The sequence below is a fragment of the Fistularia commersonii genome, chromosome 9, assembly GCF_037954325.1.
Source record: "Fistularia commersonii isolate RoL2024-O1a breed Wild chromosome 9, RoL_Fcom_v1.0, whole genome shotgun sequence".
In the NCBI taxonomy this organism is placed as follows: Eukaryota; Metazoa; Chordata; class Actinopteri; order Syngnathiformes; family Fistulariidae; genus Fistularia; species Fistularia commersonii.
Window position 1 is genome coordinate 619,021 of NC_141292.1, and position 19,346 is coordinate 638,366.

General features: G+C 50.9%; 1 protein-coding gene across 3 annotated transcripts; it reads right to left on the reverse strand.

Annotated features, from left to right (window-relative positions):
* Positions 1-1,018: 1,018 nt before the first annotated feature.
* dgcr2 (DiGeorge syndrome critical region gene 2) lies at positions 1,019-18,048 on the reverse strand. 3 transcript variants are annotated; one of them, XM_086151728.1, is made up of 12 exons: positions 17,684-18,037; positions 17,148-17,231; positions 12,491-12,523; positions 9,057-9,179; positions 6,896-6,982; positions 6,181-6,391; positions 5,789-5,865; positions 4,914-5,096; positions 4,591-4,794; positions 3,270-3,422; positions 2,770-3,006; positions 1,019-2,700 (listed from the first exon to the last, which is right to left on the reverse strand). In XM_086151728.1, exons 1-12 carry the CDS (start codon positions 17,763-17,765, stop codon positions 2,498-2,500), a joined length of 1,677 nt encoding a protein of 558 aa, XP_086007854.1. In that variant the 5' UTR covers positions 17,766-18,037; the 3' UTR covers positions 1,019-2,497. The 3 variants fall into 3 exon arrangements, with proteins under 3 accessions (XP_086007854.1, XP_086007855.1, XP_086007856.1); XM_086151729.1 differs by lacking the exon at positions 17,148-17,231 and having other exon boundaries at positions 17,684-18,047; XM_086151730.1 differs by lacking the exons at positions 12,491-12,523; positions 17,148-17,231 and having other exon boundaries at positions 17,684-18,048.
* Between the last annotated feature and the right edge of the window lie 1,298 nt (positions 18,049-19,346).

Below are 19,346 nucleotides of genomic sequence, written 5' to 3' on the forward strand. Positions count from 1 at the left end.
ATAATAAGGGAAGACCGACGCCGGCGCTAACAGATTAGCTTCAGACTAGGAGACGGAAGACTCGGTCTTTTCAAACGGAGCGGTTCACTCGAACAGGCTGCTGTGTGGATGTCCAGTAAGAAAGAGCCTTTTCTGCTTTTCCTGCATTCTTTTCTCAACTTCTGACAATCAAACACGAGCGGTCGGCCGCTCACATTCAAAGTCAAATCGCTCTAAAAACATTTGGGATGTCCAGGATAGATTTGCCTTTGAATGAACAGCAAAGACTCAACATCAGCATCCACAATGCTAAGCTAAAGGAAAACCGCTCAGCACATGGACTTCATTTATAAGTTAAGGTAAGAAATGTTTTTTTAATGCGCTTTTTCTATGCTACAGTTTGTATATGAAAAGAATGCTGATATATTTTAAACAAAACACGTTAACTGCTGCCAATTAAATGGTGACTAAGCTGCTCTGTAGGTTCATGTTTGTAAATCTGACTGATGACATCAGTGCCTCAGCAACCATGAACGTCAGCGCACGTCACTGCTTGCAGGGTATCTCTTCTACCCAGGTAGAACTTGTACCTGCCCTCCTCTACAGGGTAACACTTGGAACTTCCTGGATATCACCCTCCCTTACCAGGTGTCAGCCTCTTCTACCCGGGTTGAACCCCCTCACCAGGTCTAACCAGGTATCTCTTCTACCCGGTGTCCCCCTGCCCTCGCTGGGTAACACTTGTAACTTTGTGGATTTGAACCCTCCCTGACAGGAAACCCCCCTCCTGTCCCCGTCTGGCACCACGTGACCCCGGTTTCAAATGGTTTTCTTCTCTTCCTCCCCTGCGTCGGTGAGGGTTCGAGATTCCTCCTCCTTCTCCCGCCTTAATCCTCTTTGACGTTCGCTCGCCGCAGACGGGAGGAATTTCCAAACCAGCGGCCGCCGTGTGTTTGTGTCTGCTGAGGCGTGACGCCTCCTCCACCTCCTCCACGGGAGTTTATGGGATGTCCCCCCCCCCCCCCCAAGCAAATGAGTGTTTTTAAGGCTACAGAAGAAAAAGAGCACTGGTTTTATTCTCTTTTTTTAAACAAACAATTCAAACCCAGTAAAATGAGTTACATCACCAGAGCCTAGCACAGAAACTACAGTGGAGAGGCAGCAGTTTGGGTTCGCGATGCTTCTGAAAACCCGTCTGTACAAGACCCAAATCTACCTTCTCTTTTGAAAGAAGACAAAAAAAAATCTTTGCATGCCCCGAAGGAAAAAAAAAAAAAAAAAAAAAAAATTCAACATGCGGAAATTCAAAATAAAACCAAGCAAAATGGATGAAGAAGGAAAATTAAAAAAAAATCCAAACGGCTAACATTTGCGAAACACGCATGCAGACTTGACTTGTTTACAGTTTGAGGAGGTGAGCTGAGCCGGGACGATTGTCAGAGCCGGACACTTCCAAAGAAAACAGAAAAGAAAGAAAGAAAAGGGAGGGGAGTTAATGTTTTATACACAAAAGTATACACACGCACACGCACGCACGCACGCACACACACACACACACACACACACACACACACACACACACACACACACACACACACACACACACACACGCACACACGCACAGACGCACAGACGCACAGACGCACACACTTCCTGTCCAAAGGCTGATGAGCCGGTGAATGCTGGTGGTCGCTGGGCTCTCGGGGTCGTGACCTCTCGGCTCCACGCGATTGTCGTCTTTACACCAATTTATGGATCACAATCCTTTTTTGTTTTGTTTTTTTGTTTTAAACCTCTCTGACACGAGGGGGGGGGCGGCGACGGCAGATGTTAAACCGACCCTTAGGAGGAGACGGACCGCAGAACCTTCTGCCACCGGCCGGGTGAAACCGTCCTCAACGCCGTCTCCGGGCCACGGAAATAGGATTTTGTTTCCAGTCCAAAAGGATGAAATGAGAAAAAGTCGTGTTTGACGGCAAACACCCTAATAAAAACCCTACTGGAGCCTTTTTTTGTGTGTTTTTTTCAGGGGGGGGTATTAAATCTCTTTTTTCTCATAAACTACAAAACATATGTCGCTTTTCTAAAAAGGAGCTGAGGGCGTGGCGGCTCAGGGAGGGAGTACAAATGGATGAGGAGGGTGTCGATCTTTAGAAATGTGCAGATGGATGCGAGCGGAGGGACCGGGCGATGCTGCGTCTGCGCTCGGGGCCGGACGGACCGGCTCGCATCACGAACCGGAGCGGCTCGGAACCGGAGGGGTTTTTACACCGGGGCGTCTCCGCCGGGCGGGTCCGTCGTTTCCGAAGCTCTCGCCGAAAGCGAGAGCGCGGCCTTGAATTAGCGTCCGGCTCTCTGCCTCCCGATGCCAGCGTCTTTAAAAAAAAAACAAAGAAAACACTCGTGCCCCGGCCCCCGGCCCCCGGACCCCGACGCCTCGGAGGGCGGAGCCGTTCCTCCGCGGGTCCGAGGGACTCCTCCGTCTCCAAGCGGGACGGTCCGTCCTCTCCGGTCGGTCCTATACCACGGTGCTGAGGGAGGGGCCGGCGGGGGGGCCTCCGCCGTCCGTCGGGGTGTCGGGTCCCACCAGCAGGGTGCTGCTGTCGATGGAGTCCTCCCTCTCCTGCACGGGCGGAGCCGAGTCCGGAGCGGGGCCGGGGCGGCCCGGCCCGTCGGCCCGCGGCCCGTCCACCGCCGCGCTCATGGAGACGCCGCCGTGGCCTGCGGGGAGCAGCCGGTTAGAAACTCTCAAAGCTGAAGCGCACCGTGTCGGACGAGGGAGCGGCGTACCGAGGTCCACGTAGAGGAGGCCGTCCGGGTTGATGGAGGCCTCGTAGGGAGGCGGGGGGTCGTCGGGATGCTGGATGTCGGGGTATTTGTAGGCGGCGTACGGCGGAGGCGGCTCCTGGAAGTGGAAGGCGCCTCCTTCGCCGTCGTCCGAGAGGTGCAGGGGCGTCAGGCCCGTGCCGAAGGCGTCCGGGCCGTACTCGAAGCCCGGGACCCGCCTCCCGAGGTTGAAGTGGTGCACTGTGTGAGCGGACGGACGCGGCGTCAAGGTGGGAGGATTTTATCGACGCGGAAAACGTCACTTTTAACGTGGGCCCGGAGAGAGAGCTGCCGTACGCTCGCCATCCAGAGACGACAGGATCTGCCGCCAGCCGTCCGTGCAAATGACTTAAAGGCAGCTTCTCTTACTAATTCAAAACCAATTGCTAATTCAATTTGGAATTTCACAGGACAAACTCAGCGTCATATTTCCCGCCGGGAACGCCGTCGGCCCTTGTACTCACGGTTCCCGCCGATCAGCGTCTCGATGCGCTCGCGCCTGCGCTGCCGCAGCCGGTGCACCATGAAGAGAAGCAGCGAGAGGATGAGGAAGGACGAGATGCAGCTGACGATCAGCCTCATCCCGCTGGCCATCGAGTCGAACAGGCTGTTTCCGTCTGACGAGGAAAGAAAAGGGCAAACGGAGCTGCCGTGGGAGGAAAAGGCTGCCCTTCCATTTGAGGGTATCACTTAAAAACACACAGTCATCCGCCGGGTGTTTTCTGCCAGGCCCGGATGATTCGGTTTATCCGTAATCTTCACGAGACGTTGTAAACAAATATTCACTTTTGTTTTCCACCAAACTGTGGCGGGAGAAGGGTGTGATCCCGCCGCGCCGGCTGCTCGGCGCCATCGTCGCACCGATCGTCACATCTCACGCACGACGCCGTCACGCCTGATGTTCGAGCAGGAGATGAGCGTTGGGCTGCGAGTCGCAGCTTTAAACGCGGCCGCAGAGGACGAACCCGCGGCGGAGAAGTTATTCCTGACGGGGCGGGGCTTCCGCTGAGATCCTTGTGGTTCTCCTTTTTCCAGCAGCCATGTTTGAATAATAGAAACACCGACATCGTTTCTGCTGGTTGTGACGTCGGTGTGAAGGACGAGCCATGCGGGTCACGTGTGTGAGGACAGTGGAAGCCTGACTTGGAGCTCCAAACTCAATCTGATCAAATATCAAACCATATTTCTGCATGGAGATTCTTGGAAAAACTAGTCATGTGATCAAGACCCCGTGTGTGATATGTTGTGTGTTATAATTAACAAATATTGAATAAAAAAGGTTGGAGGAGTTTTTCATCTGGTGCTCTATCGCTTCACTTCCAGGCTCCGCCCTCATGCTACAATGCTATGCTAAATGTAACTTTGCTCCATGTTATGTCTAAACTCCACGTATGGACGGAGTGAAGCCGCTCCTCTTTAAAAGCGTCCGACCGTCCCCGACCGGCTTTGAACGCCTGCTCGGACGCCTCGTCCGTCCACGTTCCCGCCGTCCGCCGCACCGAATCCTCGTAAACATCTCCCGCCTTCTCAGGGACGATGCTCTCCGTCAGCGAATCTCACCTGCAGCCACTTCTGCGTGTCGTCGTGGACGAGTTCACCACAAACGCACCTCCCCGGTGTTTTACCGTGATGTTCTCTAAGCTCGCTAGCATCAGGCGATTGGTCCAGCTGTCTTTAAACGCCACTTCACCGTCAAACACTCACCCGGCTACTAACTCAGATCCGCGAAGCCAATCCCGCTGAGCTCGGATCGGATCTCGGGGAACTCCTGATTGAAGTGCCTACCTGGATCCAGGCAGGTGAATTTGCAGCACTCTTTGGGGTCCTTGCGAAAGTGGTGGCAGCCCTGCGGCCTCTCACACAGCGCCGCCACGCACATCTCCGGCTCGCCGTCGTGACACGTGCAGCTCAGACACGGGTCGTCCCCCTTGGGAGTGAAGTAGTAGCCCTCGTTCACCACGTTGTCCTTTATGTCCACGCAGGTCTGTCCTGTCAGCGGGGGACGGAAACACACCGTCAGGGACAAAGGCCTTCCAACACGAGGCGGCCGTGGGGCGCGTGTGTGAATGTGTGTGTGTGTGTGTGTGTGTGTGTGTGTGAGCACGTGCTTCGTTTGCAGAGGAAAGGGAACTTCTTGTGGCAGTTCTCGGCGTGCCAGCTGTGCAGGCCGCGCTCGTTCATGCTCTTGATCTGGAAGCGCTGCAGCTGAGCGCAGAACACGTTGTCCTGGACGGGGGACGCCTCGCCCACCTTGGTCAGACCCTCCGGGGGCAGGAACACCTCCATGGAACCTGCGTGAAGACGCCCGGCACGTTTATTCACGAGCGGCGAAACACACGACTTCACCGCAAACGGCGGGCGCTCAGAAGTTCCCGATCAGGCTTTCATGATCACAATATTACTTTTCACGTCATCGTGATTTAGCGAGAATAACGATCGCCTCGATTTTGTTCCGCCGAAGAACATCTGACTTCTGCATCATCGTGAATAAAAATGATTTATTCAAATTTAAGTCAATAAGCCTTTACACAGTGAAGGGTTCTCCGTCCACTGTCTTTCCTCGGCTCCTGGAACTAAACAGGGAGCTACTATTCATTTAAATCCAGAAAAGAGCAGATATTTACTGATCCCACGACGGGGAAATTCAATTGTCTCGCAGAATTAGAGGGTAGGAAAGTTTATATAATAATAATAATAAAGTAATAACAGAAAGACTTTTTGCAAATAAAGGATGTAGATCCAAAAAGACAGACTATGCATATATACAATAGAATTAAATCTATGAAAACAACATAAAATTACTGAGTGGCATGGACTGACTGACAACAAAAATGTTCAAAACACTGACATGATTGGGATTTATTAAGTTTATAAATACATTATATTTGACGCCTTCCAAAGCCCTTTTGAGGATCAGATCCCCTTTTAAGAAATGTGTGCAAGGCAGAGTTTTAACCTGATTGTTCCCAAAGTCCCTACATACCTTTGTAGGTCACCTCCCAGCGGCCCTCCAGAGAGTGGCTCTGGTTGGTGATCACGTACTGGTAGCCCACCCAGAACCTGGGGGAGGAAAAGCATACATCTAGATGAGTTTCAGCGAGGAGTTCCTTTTTTTTTTTTTAGGCCATTGTCGCGAAGCGATCCGAGAAACCCGAAACGATGCGACCCGTGGAGCCGCCTTGTAATGACCGCGTCCGGCCACTAGAGGGCCGGCGGCTGCAGGAACCTGCTGCAGCTTCTGCCGCCGGACGAGGAGGATCCAGCCTCCGGAGGATCCTTAGGACCCCGGTCAAAACTACCTCTTCCGGGGGACGGCCGGCGGTCCGGCTGAGCTTTTCGACATCCGTGTGAAGGGCCGTGGCGGCCGACACTCACTTGCACTGGTCTCTGCGCTCGCACACGTTGTCGTCAAAGTCCACCTCGATCTTCAGGATGAACTGCAGCTCCTCGTCGGTGACGAACGTGGCCAGCGAGCCGTTGACCTTCTGGCAGGTGTCCACCGCCTGCCAGTAGTCCTCCTTGTGCAGGTACACCTTGTAGCAGCTGGCCGTCTGCTCGTAGTGGTGCCAGCCGCTGGGGCATTTCTCTACAAACCACAAAAAGGAAGCTGGAGATCAGGGAACACTGGGAACCACATTTTAAAAAATGAACTGGCATAGAACGCTATTTATTTTGCCTTTATGCTATGTAGAAACAATACGTGTTACATTTCTTTTTTTAAAATCAATGAACAACTGCAGAGAAAACCAGATGGCATTTCTGCATGCAACAAAACATTTTGAGCTCGTTGGGTTAAAGATTACTTTTAAGCAAATTACTCAATGTCTATTTGAGTCCTTCTTTTATTTATGAAAAGAAAAGCCAAACTTAAACAATCCACCGGCGGCAAAGCAGCAATGCCGTCCACTTTCTGTGTGCGGTCATCCTTTTACTGCCACATGTCACTTATTAAGAGCGACAAAAATCTTTGAATGCGTTTTATTTAGATGTTACAAGATTGCCAAAATCTTCAAATTTAGAAGTCTGTTTAAAAAAATAAACAAACTAAAATAAAATACATCATCTGGAAGCGCAGACGGAGGATGCTTACTGTTGAAGCGCACGGGCTGGGCCACGCCGATGACATCTTCCACCTGCTCATAACCGTTGCTGTAACGAAAGCGTTCTTCCTTTATAGCTGCAAAAAAACAAGACAAAAAAAATGTTTCCTTCAAATCCCCAAGGTCACAAACCGCCGGCTCTTTATTTATATTCCTGGCGGAATCTGCCGGAGGCCGGCGGCCGCAAGAGGTTCGAGTCTTTTGTCTGGCAGAAGCGGACGGAAGCATCTTTCCAGGTGACGTATCCGTCGACGCATCTATTGACAGTTTATCTCCAAAAGCATCTGTGATTTGTGAGGAAGGAACGCTCAGGTGATTCCCTCTCGCAGGGAAGTAAATATGCTAAATGCTAATATCACCCGCATTATATCCTGCAGCACTTTGCTCTCTCTATGGATCTATTTATTCGGGAGGTTTTTAACTCCTTGCATTCATGGGGGATTTCTTTCAGACCCGCCCGTGGGGGATTTTGACGTGATCTCCAAATCGGGGTCATTTGCTCCCAAGGGAGACACGCCAAAAACATACATGTATGAAATCTGTAATGTCAAGGATCTTCTTCGAAACCATGCACGTCTTGAACGCAGCTCAAGGAGGTTTTTGCAGGTTTGAAGACGAGGAGCAGAGCGGTTCTCCTGGCAGACGCTGCGGTTGTGATTTTGGAGTTGGAGAACAGCAGCAGCAACATCTCCCCTCCTTGGATTTGTGGATTTACCAAAAGGCGCAATCGAAAGCGTCAAACGTTCTTCTTCACACGCGGGTGTCGAAGCATGTGGTGGAAACAATGCTGCCGTGTGCTGGAGGACAATCCCAGGGTCTGGTGGACTCTTGAGATCGCGGACCTCAGAGGAGCGTCTGCTGGACGCCTCGTCTCACTGGGATCTTCAGCAGAGGGTCGGGACGCTGCTGCTCCAGACATTCAGATAGCTCCGTCTATCACCGGAACAGTTGTTATTCCAAGCTTTATTCAGAATTTGCAGGAGTGGAAAACACGCCTGCTAACATCCAGAGAAGCTTTTTATCAAACGTCCAAACAAACATTTAATGTTTGTAATTCTGAAAAGATCCCAAAATCACTTTCCTCACGCGCACTCATTTCTTGGTGATTTTTAAAAAGTAGTTTATCATTCATTTACAAGTCATTTAACGGCAGGTTGTGAATAATATCAAGTTATTTTTCCCGATTATTCAAGGCTGCTTGAGTAATCCACTTTTGCGGACGCAAAGTGACTTGCAAAGCAAGCGAGTTAAAAAAACACTACGTGGTTTGTAGTTCACTATCAGGCGTCAGTATTTCCAATAAAAAGTTTCAGCAGAATATTCTTCCCGGCCCTCACGACTTCTGTTCCACCATCCGCTTTTCCACATTGCCTGAAAGTGGCTGTTTACTTGCTGACTCCAGTTATGTGCTTCAACGGTTCTGTCTGGATTTGCCGGAATCTGTGAGAGGGATTTCTCCCCGGGTTCCAGGGTCCTCCGCAAAGGGCTAATCTCCGACAAGAAGATTGATTTCTGCGTGCTGTTGATATCGCTGGCGAGGAGCCCGAAGCCAGCTCGCGCGTGAGCTTTGTTTGGCTATTCTTTTCTTTTTTTTTCTTTTTCCTCGCGGCTCCAAAGCGAGCCGTGACTGTGAGAGCGCGGCGGGAGCGGCCGGAAATAACGTGCGACGACCGGCAGATTTGCATGTAATTACACGGAGCGGCCGCGGACGCAATCGCGGAAAGCCGGCATTTTGCCGAGGAACCGTCGGCCCGGGTTTGCTTTCCCGCTTTTTCGCCGCGCAGCGCGGATCCCACGTTAAAATAACCAAAGCTCAATGGGTGTGCGCGGCTAATTCACGGCGCACGCAACCGTTGCTGTATGGAGGTCACATGTTGAGCTCAATCCTTTCAATAATTCTCAATACGCGGCCACAGATCCGGGGATAAGGTCTCCGGGGATTACAGGGGGGCAAAACAATGGGATATCGGTCAGGGGTTTAGCGCCGAAACGTCGGCGCCGTGTCAAAGAGCCCGAGCGGCGGTAAACAAAAACTGAGGCGAACACATGCGCGGCCACTCGGGATGAGGGCCGGCCTCAGGCCCGACTTGTATTTTCCGTCGGCGTCCGAGTGTGGCGTGCGGCGAGGGCGTGCGGCGAGGGCGTACTCACGGGGGCAGTCCTTCTCGTCACTCTTGTCCTCGCAGGCGGTCCAGCCGTCACACTGCCACACCATGGGGATACATTGCATCTTCCCGCTGCGGCAGGCGAACTCCCCGGGGCTGCAGCGCTGCTCTGGAAGCCAACGGGACAAATCACACGGTCACGCCCGTGCACCTGATCTCTACCAGTCCGAAGGAGGGCCCGGGCCACGGGACGGCTCGCGGCCGCTAGTTAATACCCGCCGATGATGCGGGCCAATCGGTGGGATCTGGAGCCGACTAACCGGTTTATGATGACGATAAAGGAAAAACCACAGCGCCCAGTGGGATCGGCTCAATGCGAAGCAGGTGGACACGCTTCCTGTCCAACTATTAGCTCACTCAACCCTCAGTCGCTCGGAAGGCAGCGGGAATCTGCAGGCATCCCGCATTTCCACATGAATAATGCAATTTATGTCCCCGGAGGATAACGCTTGTCAACATCTGTTTATCTAATAAGCTTTTCTAAATCTTGTTGCTGCAAAGTACAATCGTGAACGGACTGACAACGCCGGACGTTTGCGGAAAATATCACCGGTATCCGGGCCGATCGGCGGGAACGTGCCGAAAGTGCCGTCCGAACATCGGAGGAGACGCCGCCCGATGTCTGAGCTCCTCTGAAAAAAAGTGAATTATCCGTGGAGGTTCTCAAGTCATCCAGGTCATGATGAATTCTTGTGGAAATCTTCTCGTCTTGGCAACGGACTCGGATTTCTTTACTTGAAGACGTTTCATCCTTCATCCGAGAGGCTTCTTTAGTTCTAATGACATGTGGCCAGTTTCCCAGTAGAACTGCCAGGGTTTTGGGCAGCTCCAGGTGTAAATGGAAGAGTTGCTGTGCAGAAGCTATGTGTGAGGGGGTTGCTATGCTAACTGGGGCGTCGTTCGTTGGGACAAAAGAGCAACTTAGTGTGATTACCTGGACCGGAATGTGAAAAGGTTAAAAAAAAGGTGTTGTCTGCATCAGAGACCAAACAACATCTGCGCAAATGGACGTCCCGACACAGGAGAGCCTCCACCACGGTCCACCTACACCTGAAGGACGAGGACAACTCCTCTGAGGACAGCAATGTCCATGTGTCCAGAGAAGACAGATGGTTGGAGAGAGGAGTCCAAGAAGCCATCTTTGGCGACCAAACAGATGAGTTCTCTGTTTCAGGAGCCTCAGACACGACCTTTCACAAACATACCACGCCGTGGCGGATCAATACCAAGATGGGTTTGCACCCACGGACCAGCCAGGTCTGCAGCCTCCAAACAACCAGGGAAGACCCAGCACCAGAAGCAGCACCAGAAGCAGCACCAGAAGCAGTCCTGGTAACGTCCACATGAGGCTCGGTTCATGGGATCCAACAGGATTCCCTCTTTGTTAGGCCTTACCTTTTCATATCCAGGTTATCCCACTGAGTTGCTCTTTTGTTTGAACCAACGACACCCCCGTTAGCATAACAACCTCCTTACGTTAGCTTCTGCACGTCAACTCTTCCACCTACACCTCGACCCGCCCGAAAACCTGGCACTTCTATTCAGGAACTCCCCACAGGTCAGTAGAAGTGAAGACGCCTCTCTGCCGAGGGCTGAAACGGACTAAAAAGTGAATTTATTTCGAACCAAATGACCTCTGGGAAATCCCGGTCCTTTATCGAGCAGATTGTTGGTGAAAAGACTGGCTCCTCTCTGTTCCACAGACACCAATATCACGATAATAAAGATTCAGCAAACATTGTAATGATACAGTATTGATCCGTCCTGATCCTCCTCACAGAAGATCATTTACGTCCCAGAGCCAATCCAGCCGGACATGCCCAGCTGGGTCCGGACCGCCGCACCGCCGCGCATCTGCGAGCCCCTTTTCTGAGATTCTGCGTCCGAGCCCGGTCGCGTCTCCGAGCTCATGTCCTCCCCGGCCTGTAAAACCAGACTTTTGCGAGTCTCTTCACAAACGTCTCGGCCCCGGAGGGGAACAAGAGGAAGCGTTCTCCGAGCGGCGGCGGACTCGCGCTCTCTATAGGCTTTTTGTCCGTCTCTATCCTCGAGGGACACTCTGCGCTAAGTGTGCGCTTGGTGGAAAACACGGCTCTGCAGAGGAGCGGCGGCGTGGAGGCCGACCCACGCCGTGGATGAATGAGCCCATTAAGAGGCCGAAACGGGCCGCCGCCATGTTATTGATCACGGGGGGCAAAACGCGGCGGTCACGCTCTCGCAAAGGATGTTTTCCCGGCCTTGACCCCGAGCTGAGCTCTTAAACGCTGCATGTCTGCTGATGCGGTTTTCACTAAACGCTTTAAATACTCAGCGTCCCTGTTTTAAACTATTAAAGTGATCATCCCACATGAGTGAATTAAAGTTTAACAGGATGAATCGGTGCGACGGGCTCTGGCGGCCAGGAGACCTCTGCCGCCTTACTCATTTCACACCAAATATTTGGAGATGTCACAATGTAAAGGTTTATAAAACGGGAGTTGTTCTGGATAAATATATATATATATTTTTTTTATTATATTGTGTGTTTTAGTCCCCATATCTGTACACAGGTGAAAAAAGTATCGGTTTCTCGGGTTGACTCTTGAAAAACAATGTTATAACGATTAAAAAGATAATGTTATAATGCTAAAACGTTTACTATGCACAAAAAAAGGAGGGAATCCATCACATGATCATTCTCTTTAAAAATAACACGTTTGTTAACACACATCTCCCTAGGAAGAGCCCATGTTTGCTCAAAACGTCATGCGAGAAAAGTTTTTTTGTAAAAATAAATCACCTTTTTTTGGAGCATTATTTGGTGTGCAGATTTTTTTTTAAATCTACAAGGTTTCAAACACAAGGAAACCCCTATCGTTCATTTACGTTTCATTTTTTTTTAACCTTTTTTAATATTTTTAACTTTTGTACAGAGTGTACAAAGAAGGCTTTCATTGTCTTTTTCATTTTTCTCATTATAGGTCGTTCTCGTTTTTTCCCCCATTAAATTCATTAATTCCAAGGAGTAATGCATAATAATCATCAGGATAATAATCCATCCAACCATTATCTAGTGCTTATCCTGCTCTTCGGGTCACCGGGGTCTGTCCCAGCTGTCACTGGGCGACAATAATAATAATAATAACCAAGATAATGTTTAGACACATCTTGCAAAACCTTAGTCATGTTGTTGATTTTAAGGTAAGTCTAAGTCCTTCATCGGTGAATACTTGCCTTTTTTCAAAACTAAATAGACAAATAATGAGTGCATTGGCAGATATTTTTCAAAACTAAATCTCATTTTGCATCCGGGGATTTTTTTCTTTCTTCTTCTTCATGTATTTTTTCATCTTTGTGTTCACTTTCCATGTAAATGTTGCATTCTCCCACTCTGGGAGCCCCTTTTCTAACATCCAGGTCAGACAGTCACTGCTTGCTTACCTGACAATAATCTTGCCAGAGTTAGCCGCAGACCTGCAACACATAGAGACAGCAGAGTCAAACTACTCTGTATATCAGCGTCCTGCTCTTAGGTTGCCCAAATATTGACCAAAGTCTATCTCATGACGACAGAAAATAAATAAAAACCAACTCGGCTCCGTCCGTGCACGCAGGGACGGCTGCTATTTACGCGGTCGCCGCCTCCTCGGGCCCGGACGGGACAGCTGCCGCCCAGTGTGTGAGCGTTCCTGGTCCAGGTGGTGCCGTTCACCTCCTGCAAACCTGGACCACCCACGTGGACGGCAAATAAGGCGCCTTTATTTTTACCCAGAACAGCCCGGGGAAGTGTTTCCACGGCCTGCCGGGGCCGCCGAGGGAATGACCGGCCCTTCCGTTCAAGCGTGGTTTCGAGCTCCGGCGGCACACCATCCTCCGTATGCCTGGGAGGCGAACGCTTCTTCGGCCGCAGCTGGAACGCACCGGGGTTCAAACCATTCAAATTGTGTCATTAAAAAACAAAAAAACTAAAGCGTTATTCATACACACAGGAGCTCCACCGTATCTGATCTGAGGGGATTTTTCCACAACGGCCTATTAGAAGCTTGAAAAGCCATTCATCTTCACGCTCCTTGATCCTCAACAAGGGTTCGCAGTGAAACCCAAATAAAAAAACACAACGGAACCATAAAACTCTGAGAAGATGAAGATTGTGCTGTGAATGAGCTCCGCCGGGTTCCATTTTCACCAGAGTCTGCTCAAAGCTCCGCGACGAAAAATGACATCACGCCGTCAAAACCCCCTCGCAGGAGATGTTGCTTTGGCCACGTGGCGCGAGCAGACGGCCGGCACGGCGTCCTGGCCGATCCCTCAAAGCAGATCACCTGGAATCTGACAAACAGCGCTCCCAGCTCAGATGTCAAAGGAAACGCTAAGTGGATTGAGACGCATTACCGATCGGCCTGCTGACCCGAGGAAAAGCCCAAACAATAAATGCATAACATTTAAACCTGCGCGTCCCACATACATTACTGGACCGGAACTCATGCAGGCTGGTGCGAGAGCTAAAAAACAACAATGCTTTTTAAAACACGCAGGAGCTCTTGCTTTGGCTGACATATTGGATCTCCTGCTTTAAAACCTCAAACTAAAAGGGGGGAACGTCACACTCTTTATCGCGTTTTATTTTCCATGCAATAAACGTGGTGGGAACAGACGCTCAACACTGACACACTTTCAGATATCGCATTTGTACTAAGACCCGTTGCTCTGTCTTGTCGGGACCCTCCTGCGTTCTCCACGGTCTACCGGCATCTCGATACGATCTCCCGTGATACCACGCCTTGCGGGGCTTTGAGTCGCTGCTCCTCCGGTTGCCTGCCGATCGCAGCTTCTTCGACCAAACGGCAGCCCGACATGAAATGTTGGATGTCACGGCTGACAGGCCGGGCCGGCTCCAGGACCAACATCGGCGCACGCCCCCGACGCCGGACAAAATCAGCGATGGACTGCAACCGTGTGTGAAGATGGTAATCTTACTGTCGAGTCAGAGGAAAACCGATTGAGCTAGGTGTTTAAGTTAGTTACACTCCTGTTCTCCCACCGAGACAGGCTTTCTTCGGCGTACGCTCGCAGAGTACGACCCAAGGATCCGCTGAGGGTTGTTTATATTGCTGCTTGAGGTACGGCGGAGACAGCCCATGGAAAACTGGAGCGTCCCAAGATGCTCACGTCCTGTGCATCACAACACGCCCAGGTTAGCGCGAAGCCAGATGGAAATGATCAGTCAACTCATTTTGAAGCCAGATATGTATCTTCTTGTAAAGTTGCTCAGTAGAGTGCAGTCCTCCAAGGAGGCACCTTAGCAAACACGCTTTTATTGCGTATCTCTAAAAATTCATCTGTTCGTGACGCTAATCTCTTCTCGATCAATTTGCGCCTTTTGCTATCGTGCAACGCAGAGACGGTAGTTCTGTAGCAAACCCCCTCCGAACCGCGACCCTCCGTCGGTTTAACACAAAAAGAGCAGCGGCTGTGGTTTTCCTTTCTGTCCAAAAGACATCCAAAATCGCACCCTGCCAGATTTCTAAACGCCGTAATACCTTGAAAGCACCTAAGCCTACTTTAGTGTGCGGCGGCAGCAACACAGCGAGATGTTGCAAAACCTTTCCGATGCGGAGGCATAACAGTCCTTGAGCCAGAACTGTGTGAAAGGTCAAGTCTCTCCCACAGATCCATTGAGCAGGAAGTAATGCCCAAGTCCTTCCACTTCCAGCCGATACAAGGCAATTAAGCAGCTCAACGAAGGGACGTCGAGTCCTTCCTCTGCGATGCAGCTCTTATCAGGGAGAACCACTTATCGGCGTTTGACGGGTTTGTTGGGACACTTGAACCTCCTTGCATTTTTCAGATGTGCATTGAAGGAGCCCAGGCTAATCCAGGCTTTGCCATGAGCTTGTTTGGTCGGTTCTGATTAAGCGGCTAAAATTATACGTTTGCAGCATTTCCCCCGCCCTCCATTCATGTCAGCGCGCTGCAACATTCATCGCTGGCCCAAAGCCGCACGGAAAGGTCATGGAATGAGAAATGCTCTCCTCCGTATGTCTTCATATCATTACGGAGGGAATCCCGCGCATGACTAAGTATAACATATATTTACCCTTCGTTACATCCCCGCTTGTGACTTGACATAAAAACCCGTCCCTGCTGACAGATTAACTGTTTCATAAAAGAGTGCTGGGCAGATGATGAAATGTTAATATTGCCCCCCACCCCAGATGAACTAAATCAACTTGATTTGTGACGAACGGGACGTTTTCACCACACGCGAGGAGACCTGTACGCCATTGTAAAGCAATCAGAATTACGGCGGCCGATAAGAAACCCGCCTCGGTCCTTGCCGCCCGTCAGATTTAAGGTCCTCACAAAGAATCTCAAATCTGATCGAGACCGCCGCGATCACATCTTCATCGTTAAGATCTTTGGATGGACCCGCTCCAAACCGAACGTTAGCCCAGAAGCATCAGGTCTGAATACGGGTAAGAGCGGCTCTGTGACCACAACTCATGAATTTTGCATGGAGAACAAACCTCGCTCAGCGGGGAGCAGCAGTCTAGCTGTTAGCGGCATGTTTTGGGCGATACGGGTGTCTGAGTAAACGTGATGTCCGGGGAAATTGTAGACGATAAACCACGGTGCAGACAAGCTGAAACCTATAAAATCTAGAGAGGCTCTGCTTCGTGAACACAGAGGGATGTCTGCTTGGACGGCGCAGTTGGTGGGGAATTCTTCTTCCCATCACAAACCCTGGGAAACGATGCATTTACATATCAGAGAACTTTCATCAGAACCAGCCAGTAACTCTGCTCTTTCATGTTAATCTCTGAATTAGTGGAAGCTAACCGTCCTTGTCCGCGGACGTCTCGGGTGGACTTCCTCTGTGGACCACACTGGGTCCTGCATAGAGAGGAACGGAGCCCGTGGGGCCCCCAGGAGCAAAGGCCACCGGTCTCAGCGCTCCCACAACCCCCGGTGAACATCCAGCAAGTGTCCGATAAGTGATCCATATCTGCTTTACAGAGCAGCCTTGGAACACAAACATCAGACGAGGGTGCCGTCTGGAGCGCACCGAGCTCTCAAAGCTCAACTCCACCTCTGAGCTCGTAGCTCCGAGCCAGAGCCGAGAAGCACACGCTCAAATTGGCAACATGTGATCCGATCTTCTGATGACTCGAGACGCGAGTCCACATTGAAGACACGCTTTGGCATCTCGACACAAAACTGCATCGTCCTCATGAGAGACGCGTCTGCCAACCACCGAGCCACTGAAATTGCTCACCATGTGTACTTTATCATCTAAAATTCCTGCTTTTGCTGTGGATATTGTCAGCATGCTAACTATTTCACAGCGAAGTGGATTAATTTTTGCCTAATGTCCAAGTCATGAGGGCGTCCCTGCACACACTCTGCAACGAATCTGCTTCAAAACACATGAAAAGAGCCCCACCACGACAGAGGCCACGCTTTGAAACTAATTCATTTGATATTCTCGGCTTGAATACGGATGCGTATGTGTCTGAAAAAATAAACACAAAACGTCCCAAAAGCCCAAAAATTGGAGCCGATTATGCATGGAATCGACCACAGAGACCAATCCGGATGTGAGAATCCTTTCAGGCCGGGAGCAAGAGATCCGCCCCAAGTAACAACAAGCAAGGGCTAGGCTGCAATCTTCTTTTTCTTCTTCTTCTTCTTCATTTGTTGCACGGTGCAGGAGAGTCTAGGGAGTCTGAGGTCACAACAATACTAATAATGCCTTGCTGCAGGCCCATCACAAGACTTCAGACAAAGAGAGAACAGGAAAGGACACAGTGTAAACACGTTAACCAGCTGCTTGCAAGTTTGCATTGCAGCCGAGTGGGAATTTTTTAACTACATAAAACCGTTTGGCACACATGTCCAGTGTCCTGGGGGTGGATGACCTGCAGAAGATCTGCCCGGGAGTGCAGCCAGCAGGCCATGGAACTTGGAGATGACTCCGTTGCAGAAACACGGGGGCGACAGGATGTCGGGCTATTTTGCGTGTGTGCATCCGCACACTTCTGTGGAAAAGCCTTTCGGACTGAGAGGCCGTGTTAACGTCCCGGTTGGCTGTGTTTACCTGTGCGGGATGAGTCAACCGCAGGCGGGCTCTGCGATGCGGGGCCGTTCCGTGCATTTCCAACCAGACCCGCCGAGCGCCAAACTGCCGGCGGAGATCGAAGTGCATGAAAAACACGTCTTTCTTAGACTTTGTCCAAGTAAATAAAACCACCGATTTAGCCATCTGAGCACCGTTCGACCGCATTTCACAGCGGTGCTCCCGCCGCCCGCAAGACGGCCATAAAAACACGGGCTTTTCTGCGGAAAACGCTTCGCCGCAAACCGAACAGCACAGCGGGGAACTTCGGGAGGTTCGCTGTCCTGAACTGCGCCGTCCTCGATGCTAAGCTAGCGGCCAGAGGAGCGGCCCCGCGGCCGGCCAGCGGTGCGGTGCCAGCGGCCTGAAAAACTACGCGAGGCCCCGGGCTGACTAGGCCGCGGTCCGCTAGTCGCCAGCTCCAAACGGCCGATCCCCGCCGTTCCAGGCGGGATCGCTTGGAAATAAACAAAGTAGACAAAAATAGAATAAATTAAACCAACGTGGGTGTTATTTACCTGTCCGTGGCGGGTCCGTTAAGGTGAGGACAAAGAGAAGCGAGAAGAGGACGAAACTGCTGCTGTCAGCCTTTGGCAACATTTATCCTCCATTCATAGTCACTCTTCTACCTAGAAATGTTGAACAAATCACGGAATCTGCACGGTCGTCGACCCCCGCGCCGGTTTATAACGTTGACCGCCAGACGTGATTTACCCCCATGTTTGCGCACTCGAGGCGGCGGCGGACGGAGAGAGCCGACGAGCGGGGAGCATAGCGGCGACACTGCGGCGGTTGGAGTCGAGCGCCGCGGCTAATGCTAGCTAACGGTCCTCCGCGGCTGTGAAGCGGCGCCCGTCCAAGATGGCCGCCGCCTCCCATCACAACAATCCCAAACACGCAGCGCATCAGCTGGAGACCCGGGGGGCGGGGCTTACACACACACTCTGTGTGTGAGTGTGTGTGTATGTGAGTGCGTGTATGTGTGTGTATGTGAGTGTGTTTGTGTGTGTGTGAGTGTGTGTTTGTGTGTGTGTGTGTGCCTGTGTGAGTGTGTGTGAGTGCGAGTGTGTTTGTGTGTGTGTGTGTGTGTGTGTTTGTGTGTGAGTGCGAGTGTGTTTGTGTGTGTGTGTTTGTGTGTCTGTCGGTCTGCAAGTGAGTATATGTGATTGTGTGTGTGTGTGTGTGTGTGTTTGTGTGTGAGTGCGAGTGTGTTTGTGTGTTTGTGTGTCTGTCGGTCTGCAAGTGAGTATATGTGATTGTGTGTGTGTGTGTGTGTGTGTGTGTGTCTGTCAGTCTGCAAGTGAGTATATTTGATTGTGTGTGTGTGTGTATGAGTATGAGTGTGTGTGTGTGTCTGTTGGTCTGCAAGAGAGTATATGCGATTGTATGTGTGTGTGTGTATGCGTGCGAGTGTGTGTGAGTCTGTCTGTCTGTCTGCAAGTGGATCATATTTCATTGTGTGTGTGTGTGTGTGTGTGTGTGAGTGTGTGTGTGTCTGTCGGTCTGCAAGTGAGTATATGTGATTGTGTGTGATTGTGTGTTTGTATGTTTGAGTGAGTCTGTCTGTCTGTCTGCAAACGAGAGAGTGTGTGTGTGTGTGTGTGTGTGTGAGTGAGTCTGTCTGTCTGCAAGCGAGAGTGTGTGTGTGTTAATCCAATGCCCTGCATACTGCAGCCAGTGTGTGTGCAGATGTCTCTGGTGCAAAAGGTCAATCAGGTGTAATAACATCATGTAGCTGAAGGTCATGACCTTCCCTGAGAAGAACCCTCTTGTTCCCAGTGGCTTTATTGCAGAAAACCTTCTGCTGAGATTTAAAAGGCCGATTCAATTCGATTCCGCCCCTTCGTTCCAGGTCTAAGCTCCTATAAGGGGGTTCTCCTCCTCCTCCTGGTCTGGGCTGCCCCCTTCAGGGGTCACCACAGTGAATCTACCTCCTCCGTTCTTCTCTGTATCTTCTTCTTTCACACCAACTCACCACATGTCCCATTTCATAACATCAACAGATCTCCTCTCTGATCTTCTTCTGGACCTCCTGCCTGGCAGTTCCAACCTCAGTATCCTTCAGCCCCCCTCCTCTGTTCCTGATCTCAGTCTGGCTTTGACCTTCTCTTCAAAACATCTGCCATGTGCCGTCCCTCTGATGGACTCCATCCTGGTCACTCCCAAAGAAAACCTCCACAT

Coding starts and splice junctions, on each gene's coding strand:
- dgcr2 (XM_086151728.1), bottom strand. CDS start 17,765: ATGTTGCCAAAGGCTGACAGCAGCAGTTTCGTCCTCTTCTCGCTTCTC. Junction 4,795..4,913: donor CCCTTTCCTCTGCAAACGAA/GCACGTGCTCAC, acceptor CCCCGCTGACAG/GACAGACCTGCGTGGACATA. Junction 2,701..2,769: donor CCTCCTCTACGTGGACCTCG/GTACGCCGCTCC, acceptor TGCTCCCCGCAG/GCCACGGCGGCGTCTCCATG.